This window comes from Rhinichthys klamathensis, unplaced genomic scaffold, assembly GCF_029890125.1.
Source record: "Rhinichthys klamathensis goyatoka isolate OS25496 unplaced genomic scaffold, OSU_Roscu_1.1 h1tg000121l_1, whole genome shotgun sequence".
Classification (NCBI taxonomy): Eukaryota; Metazoa; Chordata; class Actinopteri; order Cypriniformes; family Leuciscidae; genus Rhinichthys; species Rhinichthys klamathensis.
The window spans coordinates 3,276,465-3,294,102 of NW_026606658.1; the positions used below are offsets into that span (position 1 = coordinate 3,276,465).

At 39.0% G+C, this 17,638-nt stretch overlaps 1 protein-coding gene across 2 annotated transcripts in view; it reads right to left on the reverse strand.

The window, feature by feature from the left end:
- mpp7a (MAGUK p55 scaffold protein 7a) overlaps positions 1-17,638 on the reverse strand; it is a 98,314-nt gene that overhangs the window by 14,015 nt on the left and 66,661 nt on the right. The window contains exons 12-15 of one of the 2 annotated variants that reach the window (XM_056255556.1): positions 15,120-15,140; positions 15,001-15,015; positions 14,052-14,093; positions 3,324-3,494 (exon numbers count right to left, since the gene is read on the reverse strand). In XM_056255556.1, the coding sequence (XP_056111531.1) occupies positions 3,324-3,494; positions 14,052-14,093; positions 15,001-15,015; positions 15,120-15,140 (249 nt within the window). The remainder of the gene's footprint in view (positions 1-3,323; positions 3,495-14,051; positions 14,094-15,000; positions 15,016-15,119; positions 15,141-17,638) is intronic. The other variant, XM_056255555.1, reaches the window with a different exon arrangement.

The following is a 17,638-nucleotide window of genomic DNA, read 5'->3' on the forward strand; positions in this document are numbered from 1 at the left end:
AGTCAAGTGTGGTTTTTCTATTAGACTTTAATGATTGCTATGAGACATGCACAAATCAAAATCTATATGTTAGAGAACACAAAACAGATGTTTTTCCTACTCGCAGTCGCAGGGAGAATACACATTTTCATTTGATGCATCATACACTTTGACACACACACACCTATGACTCTATTAGAAGCCTATGCCTTTGCATAACATGTTATCCTTATTCCACTGTGATAGAGGAGAAGAGTAAGATGCTGATTTATTACAGAGAGGAAACAAAATTATTTCAAGTGTTTTAGGGTCACTGAGTAATTCAGAGCTCCTGTTTGAGCCATATGTAAAAAGTGCATGTTTATGTGCAATATATATATATATCGTAGGTGGGAAAGGAAAAAAAAATACACAGTAATATTTCCTCAAACTAGCCATATTTTATCCACAAATGCTCCGTTCTCTTAAAAGGACCGACAAACTCAAACAGTATTTTCTGAGATGTTAATCTCTAGACCCCACCAGGCCCTGACTGCCTGCTCCTAGGCTCACATAGAAACCGTTTCAAAATTCTATTCACTCATCATGTGCACTTAATGAGTTTAAAGCCCTCGATCACTCATCTCTGCAGCGGCTCGCCCCATCTCTGATGTATGGCTGCTTGTGTCCCAAAAGCCACAAACAACATTGAAACCTGTAGTCCGAGTTCAAGCACTAAGCAGCCATCCAGCTCACCACAGTCTAAACAGCATTCAACTGAGATGTTGGTGTGTCAAAGAGGTTAACTGACTTGCCTTTGTGTATTTTTTCCTGGTTATTCTGTTCATTGTCATACGCTTTAATGATCCAAACAAAAACTAGCCCTTTATTCTTCAACAGCCCCAATAAAATAACACATTTGAGTAATTGTTTTTCAATCCAAGTGTATATGTGCACTCACAGGGGGCAGGTTGCAGTGGTTGTAAAAGTGTCAGTAGTCATTAGGGCGCTCATTAGGGGAGAAGGCTAATATGAAAGGCTTAATAACTTCCAGGCCAAGCGCGGAGCAGATGCAGTTAACCCTGAGGAGCTGCTAGACTGGCTAAACATGGGGGGCCGTCATCCAACCTTCTCTCAACGCTCCTAAAACACAGTCATCATGTCCTCATATTATCAGCATCAAAATATTCCACCAAGTGTGTCCGATATATAACCTTTCTACACATTTATGTGTGTGATAAGTTCACAAACAAAGCTTTTTTGGCAATAGTTTAAGCCTTTGGAGAGACTGGGCACTACGCTACTTGTGCAGGACCCTGCCAACTGCTCAGATGTGTAAAAATTATACTTGATAGTTCTAGGAAGAAACAACACATTGCAGCCCAAATTGTAATGTTCAATTATAAAAGCCCAGACAGAGATGTTTGGAAAGAGCATAAAAATTTTGACATAAAATGAAATAGTGAATCTGATCCGACAGCTCCTTTAGATCACCGTTTTCCTCAATGGTCATTCTTCTGTTCCACCGTTATTCTGTCTGGGTCTGAACTACCACTATATCAACTGAAATCTATTCAATCTTAACTCAAACATGTAGAAAAAAACAGATCATTTGCTATGTTAAATAATCAGGTTTCAGTTAAAACACTACAGCGGGTTCGCGAAGCTGCACAGTTGTTAAATGTGTTGACTTTGGCTGGTCGATTAATATGTATCCAAATAGATAAGATCTTGATCCGTCTGGAAAGACGTTTGAAACCCAACCACAAACCGTGGGTCAGTCGTGTTAGAGAAAGCAAAGGGGAATAAGACTATTTTATTCAAGGGTGAATTTGCCTGACCCTGTTGTCTGCAGCCAGGAATAAACACCTAATGAGAGTGTAAAAGTTGAATGTGCTTTCAAATGAATCACTTTCATTCAAAGCTGCAAAGACAATAGCAAGAAAAGAGAAATGACTACAACAACTACAGGAATAGAGTATAAAGAGAGATGTATAAGGGAAAAGACATTCAAATGGCATCATTGATGGCTGCATTATTAAATGCAATAAAATAACTGGCAAAGATGATGAAATAAAGACAGAGGGAAAAAAATGTAGAAGTGCAGGCCAGGAAAAGTTAAAGCATGACCTCAAGGGACAGAATAACAGTTCAGAGAGAAAACACAGCAGACCCTTTTTCTGCATCCTTGGTTTTGTCACGTCTGATACATCCATGATGCTGCCCTCCACCTTACGAGACAAAACTCGTGAAAATATTTGCGTTAGACTGCATGAGGTGCAAATTACCAAAGGGGAATCCGGACAGTACAAAAAGCTTGATTAATTAAACAGACCACCTTATATATTCGCTCATACAGGCATGTGAAAACACACTCCATTAATTACATGCACCAACAAAACTGTGATAGAATCCATATGCCATGTTGCGTTCACAAACACACGGGCTGGTCTATTGCGATGAACCATGACCCTGTGCTACCTCACAGATTTGTACGTGAAATATTTTATACACCTGGTCAACATTACTTGTCAGTATATGAGGAAATTTTCACAACAACAAACCCCTTACACTGGGAAAAATAAATTATGAACTTAATTCATAGTGGAGGAGGTCGATGAGAAGAGGGTAATTCAGCATTTCAACATTATTAAAAAAAAGAAAGAAGAAAAAGGGAACCTGAAACCCTCAAACTATCTGTCATACAAATCTAAATTACTTTTTATTCACACTTTTATGAAACACTTAATTCATTGTTCTGGCCTCTATATCCTCTGTCCAGAATAACTGGCAAACAAACACCAAATCTGACATTCGAAAATGTAATATTTCAAGTTTTTTTTCACTTTGTAAAGTTGACGTCTCACTGGAGTTTCGCTCTCGCTGTTCCCTTGAAAACAAGTGTTAACAATTCTTTGGTGAATAATATTAAGGAGGAATAAAATGTTCCGTTAGAACACCAGCACTGCGAATGAAGTGCCACATAGATGAATTAATCCTCAGCTGGTCCCATCAGCTCCAGGGGTCTTCAGAGGGCTGGGTTTGAGTTCAAGTCTCACAGCAGAAAAGGAATTATGGGTTTCAGTCAAGTGCTGTTGTGGGTAAAGCACTGTTTGTGTGGAGCCTCAAAACAGTGATTTGATTTGTGCAGTGGTCTCAACAGTAAAAAAAAAAAAAAAAAAAAAAAAAAAAAAATTATATATATATATATATATATATATATATATATATATATACATACCAAGCGCGCATGCTTGAGCTAACCAAACTAAACACAGCAGAGACAATTTTTTTGAAATTCCATTTTGTCATTTCTCAAAACTTTTAAATAAAGGCAAAAAAGACACCAAATTTGTCATACTTACCAACTAACACGACAAGTCTGTGTCTGTCTCCGTGTTTTCTGCGGTAGGTTGTCACCTCTTCGTAAGTCGGCACATCAGCTGTGTCATACTGCTCACTTTTCTTACATTCATACATGGACTTATTTGTCTTCTTATCTCTTCTGCTGAGACGAAAACTCCTTCGCAGACCCGCTGGAGAGGAAGAAGTGAGGGAGAAACAAATAAGACAAAAGAACAACAAGCTTGTCTGACATTCTTATGTGCATTTGAGAATGAGGATATGATGGAGTCATAGAAGTCTTACTGGATCTTAAACACTTACGCTCAAAGTTCTGCACCCCTCAGAATTGTGACACATCATACTAGCCTAAAAAACATTATATACATACACACTCACCTAAAGGATTATTAGGAACACCTGTTCAATTTCCCATTAATGCAATTATCTAAATCAACCAATCACATGGCAGTTGCTTCAATGCATTTAGGGGTGTGGTCCTGGTCAAGACAATCTCCTGAACTCCAAACTGGCATGGTTGTTGGTGCCAGACGGGCCGGTCTGAGTATTTCACAATCTGCTCAGTTACTGGGATTTTCACGCACAACCATTTCTAGGGTTTACAAAGAATGGTGTGAAAAGGGAAAAACATCCAGTATGCGGCAGTCCTGTGGGCGAAAATGCCTTGTTGATGCTAGAGGTCAGAGGAGAATGGGCCGACTGATTCAAGCTGATAGAAGAGCAACTTTGACTGAAATAACCACTCGTTACAACCGAGGTGTGCAGCAAAGCATTTGTGAAGCCACAACACGCACAACCTTGAGGCGGATGGGCTACAATAGCAGAAGACCCCACCGGGTACCACTCATCTCCACTACAAATAGGAAAAAGAGGCTACAATTTGCAAGAGCTCACCAAAATTGGACAGTTGAAGACTGGAAAAATGTTGCCTGGTCTGATGAGCCTCGATTTCTGTTGAGACACTCAGATGGTAGAGTCAGAATTTGGCGTAAACAGAATGAGAACATGGATCCATCATGCCTTGTTACCACTGTGCAGGCTGGTGGTGGTGGTGTAATGGTGTGGGGGATGTTTTCTTGGCACACTTTAGGCCCCTTAGTGCAAATTGGGCATTGTTTAAATGCCACGGCCTACCTGAGCATTGTTTCTGACCATGTCCATCCCTTTATGGCCACCATGTACCCATCCTCTGATGGCTACTTCCAGCAGGATAATGCACCATGTCACAAAGCTCGAATCATTTCAAATTGGTTTCTTGAACATGACAATGAGTTCACTGTACTAAAATGGCCCCCACAGTCACCAGATCTCAACCCAATAGAGCATCTTTGGGATGTGGTGGAACGGGAGCTTCGTGCCCTGGATGTGCATCCCACAAATCTCCATCAACTGCAAGATGCTATCCTATCAATATGGGCCAACATTTCTAAAGAATGCTTTCAGCACCTTGTTGAATCAATGCCACGTAGAATTACGGCAGTTCTGAAGGCGAAAGGGGGTCAAACTAGCCTGGTTAAAACCAGACCATTCTCAGTTGTAACTGAATTATGGTCTGGCAAAGCGTCATAGACAAATCATTTCCAGAGGGGCGTCACCAACGGACGTCGCGGATAGACCTAAAACCAATCAGAGCGATGAAGGAGATGACGTATGCAGAGCGGTGGATAAACATCTCCGAGTGTTGTTCTTTGCTCGGTTTTTAACAAAAAGGAAACGTTCAAATCGCTTAAAACAGACGCGATGGCTGATTCGAACGAGTGATGTTCGACGATCATCCATCTTTGTAATGTAGGCTACAAAATCTGCTTCAAAATCCCAGCGCTGTCGTCATCGTGTAAAGCCCGCCCCAACGTTTCTGATTGGTGCCTCGATTTCGACGGATTGGAAATGGGCTTGAATGAGCTCTTAGACTAACTTTCAGAGCAAATCTAAATTTGCCGGAAGTTGTCTGGGTTTTCCCAGGCTAGGGTCAAACACAGTATTAGTATGGTGTTCTTAATAATCCTTTAGGTGAGTGTTATATATATATATATATATATAATGTAATTATACATATATATTGTATTCTGTTATACAATATATAACATAAAAGCTACTATTATGCTTTTATTTACACTATTGGTAAAAAGTTTGGGGGTGGTAAGGTTTTTAAAATATTTTTGAAAGATGAGACTTAGGTTTACCTAGGCTGCATTTATTTTTATCAAAAATACAGTAAAAATAATAATATTGTGAAAAAACTTTTCTATTTTAATATACAAATGTAATTTGTATATTAAGTTAAATTGTAATTTATTTATGTGAAGGAAAAGCTGAATTTTCAGCATCATTACTCCAGTCTTCAGTGTTTCAGTTGTTTTGGTTAATATATTGGATGAAACCGTGATAAATAAATAAAAAGTTCAAAAGAACAGCATTTATTTTAAATAGAAGTTTTTTAATATCGTAATTGTCAGTGACTTGATCAAATATGTCCTTGCTGAATGAAAGTATTAATTTTATATATAATATAAACACCTTTTAAAGGGTGTTTTTTTCTTTTCTTCATATCATTATTATGTATATATTTTTAAAATAATTATTGGCAATGTTCTACATATCCCCCACTCTTTACGTGTTTATTCATTAAATATTTTGGCATATTGGTCACACTTTAATCCACCGTTAAGTGTTCAGTACTCTTTGTTCCATTTACCACATTTTACCATATCTAAGCTCATTCCGCAGATTTTCCCTGAAAAATAAGCGCGGAAAATCCGAAAAACATCCACAGATTCCGTCTGGGCCCGATCATAACAGATTTTCCTGTGCGCCATCATCATATGAACCGACTTGTGGTTCTTTCATCCACATCCAGGTAACAAAACGACCAGACTGAAATATCTGAGGCTACGTTTTTCAAGGGGACATGGCAGGAGGTGGGCTATTTCAGGACACGGTCATAGCTAAGTGTGGTTTTTCATGCCCTAAAAGGTTGTTAGGAACGTCACCACAAAACTTCCTGTCTGATTACTCTGGACAGCACCAGTCTGTCTTTAATGACCCCAGACTATATCAAAACTCAAAACGTACCCCTCATTTAAGCAGCATGGTTTTATATTCATGACAGATGCTAGTTAGTCTAGCACAGCCCCAAACCAGAGACACCTAATACCCCATCGCTGCACAAGGCATTTTCCCCTCCCGCCTCCACAGCATTTTTTTTTTCAAGATGTGATTAATGAACGCAGGGATATGATGCAAGATGCCCAAGTAAGATTACGGCAGTAAGAAAGTTATGGACTGAGAAGGGGAACGAAGAAAAAAAACTTGATCCAGTCCCCCTTTAATACTTTCCACAGTACCGAGAGACCGCGGAGCACAGATGTGCGGCCGTGGAGAGATCCTGCATTCTTTACAGCTTGTTCTTTTCCACACAGTCACCTAATAAGGGCTTGTGGGGACCTACGCTGGGATACAAATGAAACACACCGTAAGTCAAACGCTTGCTGTACCACAACACAAGTGTTTGTGTGGTTCCACAGTGGGGATTTGGTTACAAGCGTTTAGGACAGAGCATTCTTCCACTCAGGCTAACCTGTGGTCTTCTGCTGCTCGTGCCACTTGACGTCTAGCCATCACACTAAAACTCAGCTCTGACTACAGCAAAAACATCAAGAACTACATTATTATAAAAAGGTAGGCATAAAGGTATAATTATCTGACAAATATCAACAACATTTAATGGAGAAAAAAAGTACTAACTTTGCCAATTTGAAAGCAACAATCCCTTCGAAAGGATGTGACAGTGACCTTTAGTAAACTGAAACACTAAGTGGCTTGTTCTGTTCAATTTTAGTATTTTTCAGATTCAACAGTTGATTGACTCTGGCAATGGGAAGCTCCATTTTCCCGAGCACAGAGCAGGTGCACAGCTTTCATTACGGCTGCTCGGCTGTGGCTAGTCAATGAAAATTGCAGTTCTCTGTATGAAGAGGCTTCGTAATCGGGACCCTTCAAAACCACTTAAAGCAGGATAGACGGCTCCATCCAAATAGCCGAAATATTGCCTTCCATCTCAATAAGGATAAATAAATCAAGGCTCAGATAGCAAGCAACTATATCCCACTCTTGAACTCGAGTCCCCGAAACTGATTGAGGTTGAATTAGAAAAAAAGCATGGAAATTAATCCATTCTAGTCTTAGCAGAAATGTTTCTACATTTTGGTCCTGCATCCTGTCAGGAAACCTTAGTTCTGTCTTGTTCCAAAGGATGCACCTCGCTTTGCGAGACATGTGCGGTGACAGAAGGCAGCTTGAGTATATTAGAAATGCTCAGGCAAGTGCCTTCACGTTTGGGGATGAAGATGAATATAAAAAGAGAAAGCCAACTAGCCAAGGACAGTCATAAAATTCCTCCCATTTCCCCTCTGAATATGACAGTACAGGCTAGAAGACCGACACGTGCTCGCTGCAGAGGCCCAAACCTGCACCTCCTAATGGCGTGCACTGTTGCGTGACGAGTTAATTGGACCTCAGAGCTACGCAACCTACCATCACCAACTAGCAGTTCACAAATCAAACCTGTTCTTCCACTGAGACATGGAAGGAAAAACAATGAAAAGGCCCAAATTCAGTGTAAACACAGAAAGACACGCACTGCCGCCGCACACACAATCGCCTGAAAGCTGCTGTGGCTCCCGAATGCCATTTTCCACAGCAATAATATCTTACAGTCGTGGAAGAAATTTAGTATATCTGTGAGGTGAAAGCCCTGAGGGATTCAAAAACGTTAAGGCCTACAAGGGGTAATAACCTTCAAACACATTAACTCCCTGTATGGATACGGAATGATGCACATTCACATTTATCAAAAAGATAAGGTAACCAAAAAAGGTCAACGAGGGGAATCATAATACTCAGTAGAGTGATCACTCAAACTGAAAATGATTTCATAGAGCTCTCCTATTTTTCCATCATTTTTTGGTTTACAATCTGCGACTAATTCTTTTATCCATTATTTGGGATTGGATAATCCTTGTCCTGTGCTTGTGAGTCATATTTAATCATGCAGTAAATTTTCACAAGTATGGCACTTCTTACAGATTCAGAGAATGAACGATATGGATAGGATTGAACAGAGTTTCAAGGTTTCGAGAAAAGAGGAAATGAACTCAAATAAAGTTTTCTCTTGAGCAATACATCGGCCTACACCTTCCACCCCAAACAAGGTTAACGGAGAGCTCCATGTTGAGCATGTGAATGATCCATTCACTCACTCCCACCCTCTTTTACGGTCATCTGTGGAAGGGTTTAGCAGTAGTGTACAGGCCCCTGGGGTGGTGTCTGAGGGACCCCCAGCATTAAACATTTGAGTTTCCGGTACAAATCGCACGTACCAGAATCGTCTGATCTCATCTCATGTGCACACTAACTATATTCCATCTCTTGTAAGGGAAACCAGTCTCCAACAAACGCTTTACCAACCACAGTTATCTTTCAACATTCCCACAGATAAGCACGAACACGAACTGCCTGGATCCAGGGGAGAAGATGGATAACTCTCACAGGCAACGATTAAAGAAAAACAAGTATTTAGTAGGGCTATTTGAAATATGTATTGGGCACAGCTTTGAATCATGTTGAACTCGTTAAGAATAGCCGTCTAGGGGAAACACACTGTAGGAGTGGATTCCATTGTGCTGCATAAGTGGAAAGTCGTGTTCTGCCCAAGTGTTACAGGCTTGCGCTGAATACCGACTCTTCGTTCCTGTTGGCCGGAGGAGAACAGACTTGTATCAAGGAGTTTAGAGAAAGGATTGTTAGAATTTCTTAGAGCCATAATTACATATCAAAATATATATTATATATTTGTATACAATTATACAAATATGCCATTTATATGCAATCATAAACTGTACAAATATATACATTAAATGCAATGCAAGTCACTTTGGATAAAAGGTATCTGGTAAATGCATTAATACAAGTGAAAGTTTAAATATTATGAAGCCTGATAAATATGATCAATTGACGGTTGCTTTTTGTGCTTTGATGTTACAAATCAAAGTACACATTCAATAGGTTGAGGTGGAGTTTATATATACACACAAAAAAATATATATATATAAAAAAAAGGTAGGGTTAGGTTCCCAGTGATCCATCGCGGTCAAATTTGAACTCTCTGACCGACCGGAGTGAGCCCAAGTGGGCTTAGACATCAGCCGTTAAGGCCCTGGAGCTCAGCTCTCAACGTGGCTGAACAGTCTATCTCACAGACAAACTGAGTGGGCTGCCAGGTCAAGCCGGTGTAGTCATCACTAGCAGGTTTAGTAAGTATCTGAACTACAAATCCAAGAGGCTAGTTGGAGGACACAGCCCTCCTGTTAGTCTCATCAATCACCTGTTCCTTCCATCAGAGATACAAAACACCCACATGCAAACATCACCAACAGACACACAAAACCTATTCACTGAACCACTGCAAAGTCTGGCCATTCCTGACCCCCACAGATGGATAGCCAAACACTGAGTAAAGGACATTGAGACTATAATCATCTACTTTATGTACTGGCTACAAATCAGTCGAAGAGACGCACATTTGCTCTCAATGTCCATGGCTAATTCAAATCTAGTCTACCATACACACAAAATTAGAGACAGTGCCAAACGACCCCTCCAAATTAAGATCCCAGTGACTTCAGCCGATTATAGTAAAGTGTATCCACCTGAGCCGGGGTCAGTGTGGGGAAAAGCGTGGTAATCGAAAGCTGTGCACAGCTACAGGCCTTGAGGCTTCTGGCCCCGGTGCTCCTCCTCCAGGAGTGAACCTGTGGACAGATGAGATAAACTCATTTTGGAAATGGAGCTTTTTTTTATTTCAGTCTAAAACACGTCTCCATTTTTCCATAACTCCTGCCTTAATTGGATTCCGGGGGCTGATGGCTTTCCCAGCTTTAGCTTCTCCCCCCAAATGTTTTCATTTTTTTGTTCTTTCGTCTGACTCCCGTCGCCTTTCCTCCCTGTTTTTACTTATCCTAAATTGTGGTCCCCCTCATAGTGCAGAGGTCATTAGGATTAGCTGATCACGGCAAACCTGTATTCACATCATATCACATCCCATTCATTTTGCAAAACAGGAATATAGAAAACACTTTTTGAAAATAGAGCAATGTTTCCACCCAATATGTTTCAATTCAATACTATCACAAAATTGTAACCACTGTGACTCTTTATTTAGATGTTCTGTCAAAGTTAATTTTTGTTAACAATCAACTTATGTCTGAGAATGATAGCATGTCTGATAGCTCTGGGAGGAAATTGCAGCTAATTATCTGAATGAATTATTCAAGTCACATGACTTTTCTCAATGTGCATCTAGAAATGTATTTGGTAATAAATATGTTGTCTTCCAATTGTCTTCTTAAGGCTGGAATACACTACACAATTGATTTCTTTGCATCAATTTTTAACCCCATTTACAGTTTGGATGCTGGTGATAGTTGCTGAAAGTCAGAGTCAGTCTGCAGATTTTGGGCAGTCTAGAGTTAACAGACTTCACAGAAAATTGCATAGTGGAGGATATCAAACATGTTAGTATTTTGAGCCGATTTTAGAGCATATCTTTTCTGAGTAAGTGTGTTCGGAGGGACCTGAAAGTCTGGTAGAGTGTGATCCTCAGTCTTTTAGTGCAAGATGCCCAGTTTTACTCTTCTAACTTTCCTTATTCATTGTAATATGTGGATTTAAATTATTTTTATTATTATTAATGTTGAAAACCGTTTGTGCTGCTTCATATTTTTGTGAAAAATGCGATTTTTTTTGTCAGGATTATTTGATGAATAGAAATTTCAAAAGAATAGCAATTATTTGAAATAATTTTTTGTAAGAATGTAAAAGTCAATGCAAAAAAAAATGTGAATGCAACCATGCTGAATAAAAGTATACATTTTATTAAAATAAATAAATAAAATTAACTGATCCTAGGCTTTTGAATGATAGTTTATAGATGGAAACCCAGCTACTATTGTAGCTTTTAAAAGTTTGTTCTGTTTACCATGTTCAAAGCAATAGACATTTTTTTTCTCTCACACACATATGCACAAACACACGTGCACTGGTTCAGCTGAAAACCTTACTGCTGACATATGAATGGATGGCACACTTGGGATTAAGACTAATACTCCTTGCACGCCTGACACCCCTTCATCCCACTGACACAGGGTGGAGCAGAACTAGCAAAGCATCCGTGTTATACAGTCTTACATTACTACCACACCAGGTTCAAATCATAACAGCGAATTAGACCGCAGGCAAGACAGAGTACAATGATGGGACTTGTAAGTTTTACATTTTTTTAAAGAAGTAAAAAAAAAAATCTCCTGTTACATGGAATATGTAATGCATGGCAGGGCACGGAAGCTGGAAGGAGCTGTACAGGGACCAGCCCTTGAGGTTCTTAGGCTGTTGGGAGGAAGAGGAGAGGCTGAGGTCAGAAGGCCGGTAATGAAAGCGTGGAAGAAAACAGGACGGCAGATAAAAAAAAAGAAAAAAGCGAGAGGCACAGCGCTGAAAAGGTTATCCCTATTGAATGACGGAGCTTGATTGAGCTTGGCAGACGGGACTGCACGGCTTTATTTATAAACTTTCTACCCACAGGATCGCCTGTGAAATCAAGAGTTCAAATGAGTGGCCAGCGGCTTAGGGTTTACACAAACAGACTAATGTCTACTAGTCATTAGACAGAGAGAGAGAGAGAGAGAGAGAGAGAGAGAGAGAGAGAGAGAGAGAGAGAGAGAGAGAGAGAGAGAGAGAGAGAGAGAGAGAGAGAGAGAGAGAGAGAGAGAGAGAGAGAGAGAGAACAAACAAAGACAATGGAGAAGGAAGGAAAGGTTGAATCAATCTGAGCGATTGAGACAAAAAAAAGTTTGTAAGACAAGCAGCAAACAAGAAACTCAGAGAAACAGGAGGGGAAACCGGGTACAGTGGCCCCAATAAGACAACATTATAAAAATATAACAAAAGAAGAATCTAATTAAGATACATATAATATACAATTACTATACACAATATACCATTCAAAAGGTTGGGGTCAGGAAGTTTTTGTTAAATAAATTAATTTTATTAAGTGAGGCTGCATTAAATTGATCAAAAGTGACTAAAGAAAAATTTTAATAACACTAATAATGTTACTCAAGACTTCCATTTTAAATAAATGCTGTTCTTTTTAACTTTTTATTCATCAAAGAATCTTGTTGTTGTTGTAAAATAAATCTGTACAACAGTTTCCAACATTGATAACAATAAGAAATGTTTCTTGAGCACCAAATCAGCATATTAGAATGATTTCTGAAGGATCATGTGACACTGAAGACTGAAGTAATGATGCTTTCTTTGCCATGACAGGAATAATTTACATTTTAAAATATATTACAGTTCTTTTAAATTGCAATATTATTTCATTAATACTGTTCTTACAGTATTTAGATCAAATAAATACAGCTTGGCTGAAGATTAACATTAAAAAAACACTAAAAACTTTTGATAAATATCTTTATATCAAAATGTACAAATAAATAACAATATTTACCTTCATAATAATCTAATTTATCATATCATATCTAATCTAACAGACTCACTGAAATGGAAGAATTAAATAACGGCTTTGGACAAATTAGGGAACAGGAAATGGAATACCTCAAGTGGATGTAAAATGGAGTGATTACAGAACATTAAGCAGGGAGGGGAAATTGCTGTGAACTGAAACCGAAGACCGTTGCAAAAGACAAATAAGTGATTTTTGTACTGCTCAAGATATTTAATACTTAAGGACCCACGGAAATACTGTACGTTTTGCGGCCACTGTATAGAGCTGTCCCTGATGGGCATACTGTACAACAGAATACATGAGTCTGTGCGGTAACAGATAATGAGAATGCGACGGCACACTCATTTTCCACACACTGACGCTAGAGATGGAAACCAGACTAAGGCCTGACTGAGAGCTGGCCTTCAAACAGCCCAATGTCCAACAAACACCACATCAAGAGCCCGCCGGACCTCCACCACAAAGCCTGGAAATAAACCAGTCCCTTTAAATGCAATATGTTGAACATTTACAAAGAGCTATTTAAACTAAAAACACTGCCAACACACAGGAAAATCAGAAAGTACAGCTGCTCAGGGTGCCTATATGAGAAACGAAAGCACATTTTGCTCTTTTTTTACAACAAGACTGGGAGGAAACTGATTACTTGGATTTCACTGATATCAGATAGTTCAGTAGGTTTAAATTCTCCATCTTGCATTGTGGATAAGACTCAACAACACACAGGAATCGCTACTGACAATAACAATTTCAAACTTGACATCTTCACATGGTCATGACAGAAAAAAGTAGACTAAAAAAAGCAGACTACACCAAAAGGGGAAGTCAGCAGACTGATTGAGTCGACCACTTATAAAAGAAGAGATATGCAAACTAAGCCAGAAGGAAGCTTGACAATGATACTATAGGACATGCAACAGCGTGCAGCCACATGTCAAAAAAGATTATTGTCCGACAGAGCAGACGCACACAGAGAAGGAGAGGGAGGGAGAAGATTGAGAGCTAACAGCACAAGAAACTGTTACAAGAGAATGACACAGAACAGGATATACACACTCTTTTATCATTAATATGAATCAGACAGGAGAGAGAGGAGTGCTATGGGACAGAGGACAGACACAAAGAATAATCAAAAAGAGCTCACCAATATGGAGTCCACTTAAATAGGAAGCAAACTCATTGTCCTCTTCAAACAATGAAAGGCAGAAGGAACCAAGACAGATTTATATTAGAGAGAAAGATAGGAACACTACTGCATACTGAAAGATGAGCAGATTTCCAATTGCAAAAAAGACTGTCAGTTTTGTTTATATTACTATAAGCTGTTAAGATTATAAGATTACACTACCATTCAAAAGTAGGAGGTCAGTACAATTTTTATTGTATTTCTGATCAAATAAATAGAGCCTTGAGCTTAAAAGATCTTTTTCAAAAACATTTGAAAAATCTTACCGACAACAAACTTTTAAACGGTTTACAGACAAGCACAAAGGTCATATTTCTTTCATCTATTGATCCTCTACAACTAAACCAGGTGGACAGATCTATTGGCAGTGTTCACATTCAACATCCACGACTTTCCATGAGGGCCATAAACTTCAGATTTCTTTTGTCTATTAGACATAACACATAATACATTCAATACGTACCTTACAGATGGGGTAAAATAAGTTAAAACATCTTTTGCGTCTCTCACAACAATAAGACTATGAAATACTGGGGGAATATGTTCACAATCACATTCACACGGTCTATCATAGAGAAAGACTAAAATGGGTGGGATTTATTTGAGCACTCATCATTCTAATCTCATTTAAAGTGTAAGGCATAGTTGGTCAGGCAAATAGGGATGTATTGTGTGCTTGTGAATGTGTGTTTTTGTATACAGTATGAGAGAGATACAGTAGGGTAATGAACTCTTGGCCCCTTTACACACTCTGCTACGCTCCATTAGGCTGTTGTGGACCAATGAATTCTAATCAACCATATCTTCATTGTTCAGGTACTCTATTACCACATACAGGGGTCCCCAGCCAATGATCTAATGGCTATGATATTTCATAGGCGAACCAGAGTTAGTCTGAAAGGTGTACCTTCAATCTCCTCCACTGGGAAAGCAAAGAAAGGAATATGATAAACATAAAAAGATTAAAAACAGATCAAGAGAGTGATGGGAGAAGCAAATTAATGGAGGAAGAAGAAACTGACCTACCCCATTCGACTGTCTCATCATCTTATAAAGGAAAAAAAATAAAAGGAAAGATAAAGTCATGTGACTGGAAGTACATATTACAAACATGATTTGAAATATAAAAATTAAAGGTACAGTTCAACCAAAAATAGAAATTCTGTCATGATTTACTTATCCTCAAATCATTCCAAACCCGTTTGACTTTTTCTTCTGCTGTTTTAATGAAAGTCAATGGGGTGCAATTTTTCTTTAACATTCTTCAAATTTCTTCTTTTACACAATATAAAGGTTTGGAACGACATCAGGATGAGCAAATGATCAGTTTCAATTGAACTACGCCTTTAAATGTTGAACAAATGTAAAAATCTGTTTGTATTCTATGAAAAGTCTTCAGTATGCCATTAAGTGGTAAACCATTGCTTACCTCATAGGAAACTGCAGCTATAGAACTACTAACAGTTCATAACAGCAGAGAAAGTGTGTATTTGAATGTGCATGTGCATGCCTGAAGACATGGGAACATTTGGAGTCACTTTAAAAGCTTCCTCCAGTTCATGTGGTCTCAATTCTACTAAACAAGCTTAAATCAAAACACACACGAGCAAAGGGCAACATCTACACAGCCTGCCATACACATCCACACAGTCCTGCCAAGAAAGCAATACCATGAAGAGGAGGATGGAGGGCAGTAAAATTGTGTGCTATCAGTCAGGAGAATCCTTAGGCATCTTTCTTCTTGTTGGTGTGACCCAAACGAAAAAAAGGGGGATCCAAGGACTTTTAAGGTTTAGGACAAGTGAAGCCACTTGTCCATCAAAATGACCATCAAAAAAACATCAAATGACCAGCAGGCTTGAATGCAAGCGTTTAAATCCAGTTGCTTTGTTTTAGTTTAGTCTGCATTACTCACCATCAAAAAGCAGCAGATGCATAAATACATTTACTTTGTTTTTGTTTACTCCAGTTCTGAGAGCTGAGGTGCATATTTTGATTTTCTCAGATGCATCAAGGTGAGTTCTCACACTCTCGTCTCACACACTTTAATATGCTATTATACTCCATATAACTCCATGTAAAAGCCAGAAACTAAGCTTTTTTTTTTTTGCACAGGCCTAATCTAAAGGGTTAATGGTGCCACCTGGTTATCAACAGTAAAATTTACAAATTTTACCTCTTCCCAACAGGGAAAACCACCAACAATCAAAAATTTATGATTATATGGTGTCATGGCTTTGCAATCAAAAAATGTGGTTATAATGGAAGTCAATGGGGCAAAAACAGCCACAAACAGTAAATGAGGGAGAAAAAGTTAAAAATCTGATGCTGCACAAAAACTAACAATGCATCAAAACCAATGTTGTTTCTAATCTTTGACATGTCCAAGACTGTGATAAAAGGTAAAAAAAAATCCAGTCCACAATCACATTTTATATTTCATTTTGTGAAATATAAAATGTCTTTAATTAGCTGAGGCCGCCACGCCCATAGAGCTTTTCACATGGTAAATAGGCAATCTATGCATCGCACACGCGGCACGCCCCCCGATCAATGCCATAACAACACGAAGTAACTTTCTTCATCAGAATCACTGATAGTTCATCGCGTTTTGAGGATGGCAGCACGCTACTCCTTCAGAGGATTATGGACAGCAGGGAAAAATTCACCTTTTCCTCAGAGGAATTTGAAACTCACGACGAACGGCTGCATTTTGAAGAACGAATTGACCCCGCCGATGATACAAGCTCGGAGTAAGTTGTTTAGTGTTATATAATTCCTTTTCTGATCATAGAGCTCAAATGAATTTTTAGACTATATTTTGCCTAGTTTTGACATAGGGAATATTACCTATACGCTCGTGTAAACTTTTTGAAACTCGGTCTAGTGGCAGATCTTTTGCCAAGCGTGTCAGAGGTTACGGGTTCTAATCTGCCCTCGGTATAGTTTTTTTTCCCTCATCAAAACCGAATATGTTCATCAGTGGTTACAGTCTAAATCAAGCAGTTGTGTGCCTTTTATTTTGTGATTTCACCGGAATGAAGAGTGTCCGCCGCAACGGCGATAGATTGAAGAGCGCGTCCGAGTGAAGACTGCGCGCGCGCCGCCACAAGAGAACACTGTATCAATGACACTGATAGCAGCGGACACGAGCGCTTAGCTTGAGTTCAAAAACAAAACATTTTAGCGCTAGATCTCTTATTTAAGAGCGGACTAAATGAATGCTCTGCTAGTTAACTGGAGATGTTTTATTTGTATTAGGTACATCCGTGCCTCAATGTTTCCAAAAGTGGTGGGTACAAAATGACTCATGACGAAATCTGGTGGGGAAGCGTACCCACCGCCCCCACCGAAATCGACGCCTATGCAAATATGTGATACTGTCTAAGTAAATACAATATATTTTTTATATATAAATGTTCAGTTTTGGTTAGTCTATTACCCAGGCTGCCAAGGCAACTGCAAAAGGCTGCAAATATAAATGGACAGATGTCAGCATCAGTGAGATGTACCGCTAACTTACCTAACTAACCATCAGCCTTCAG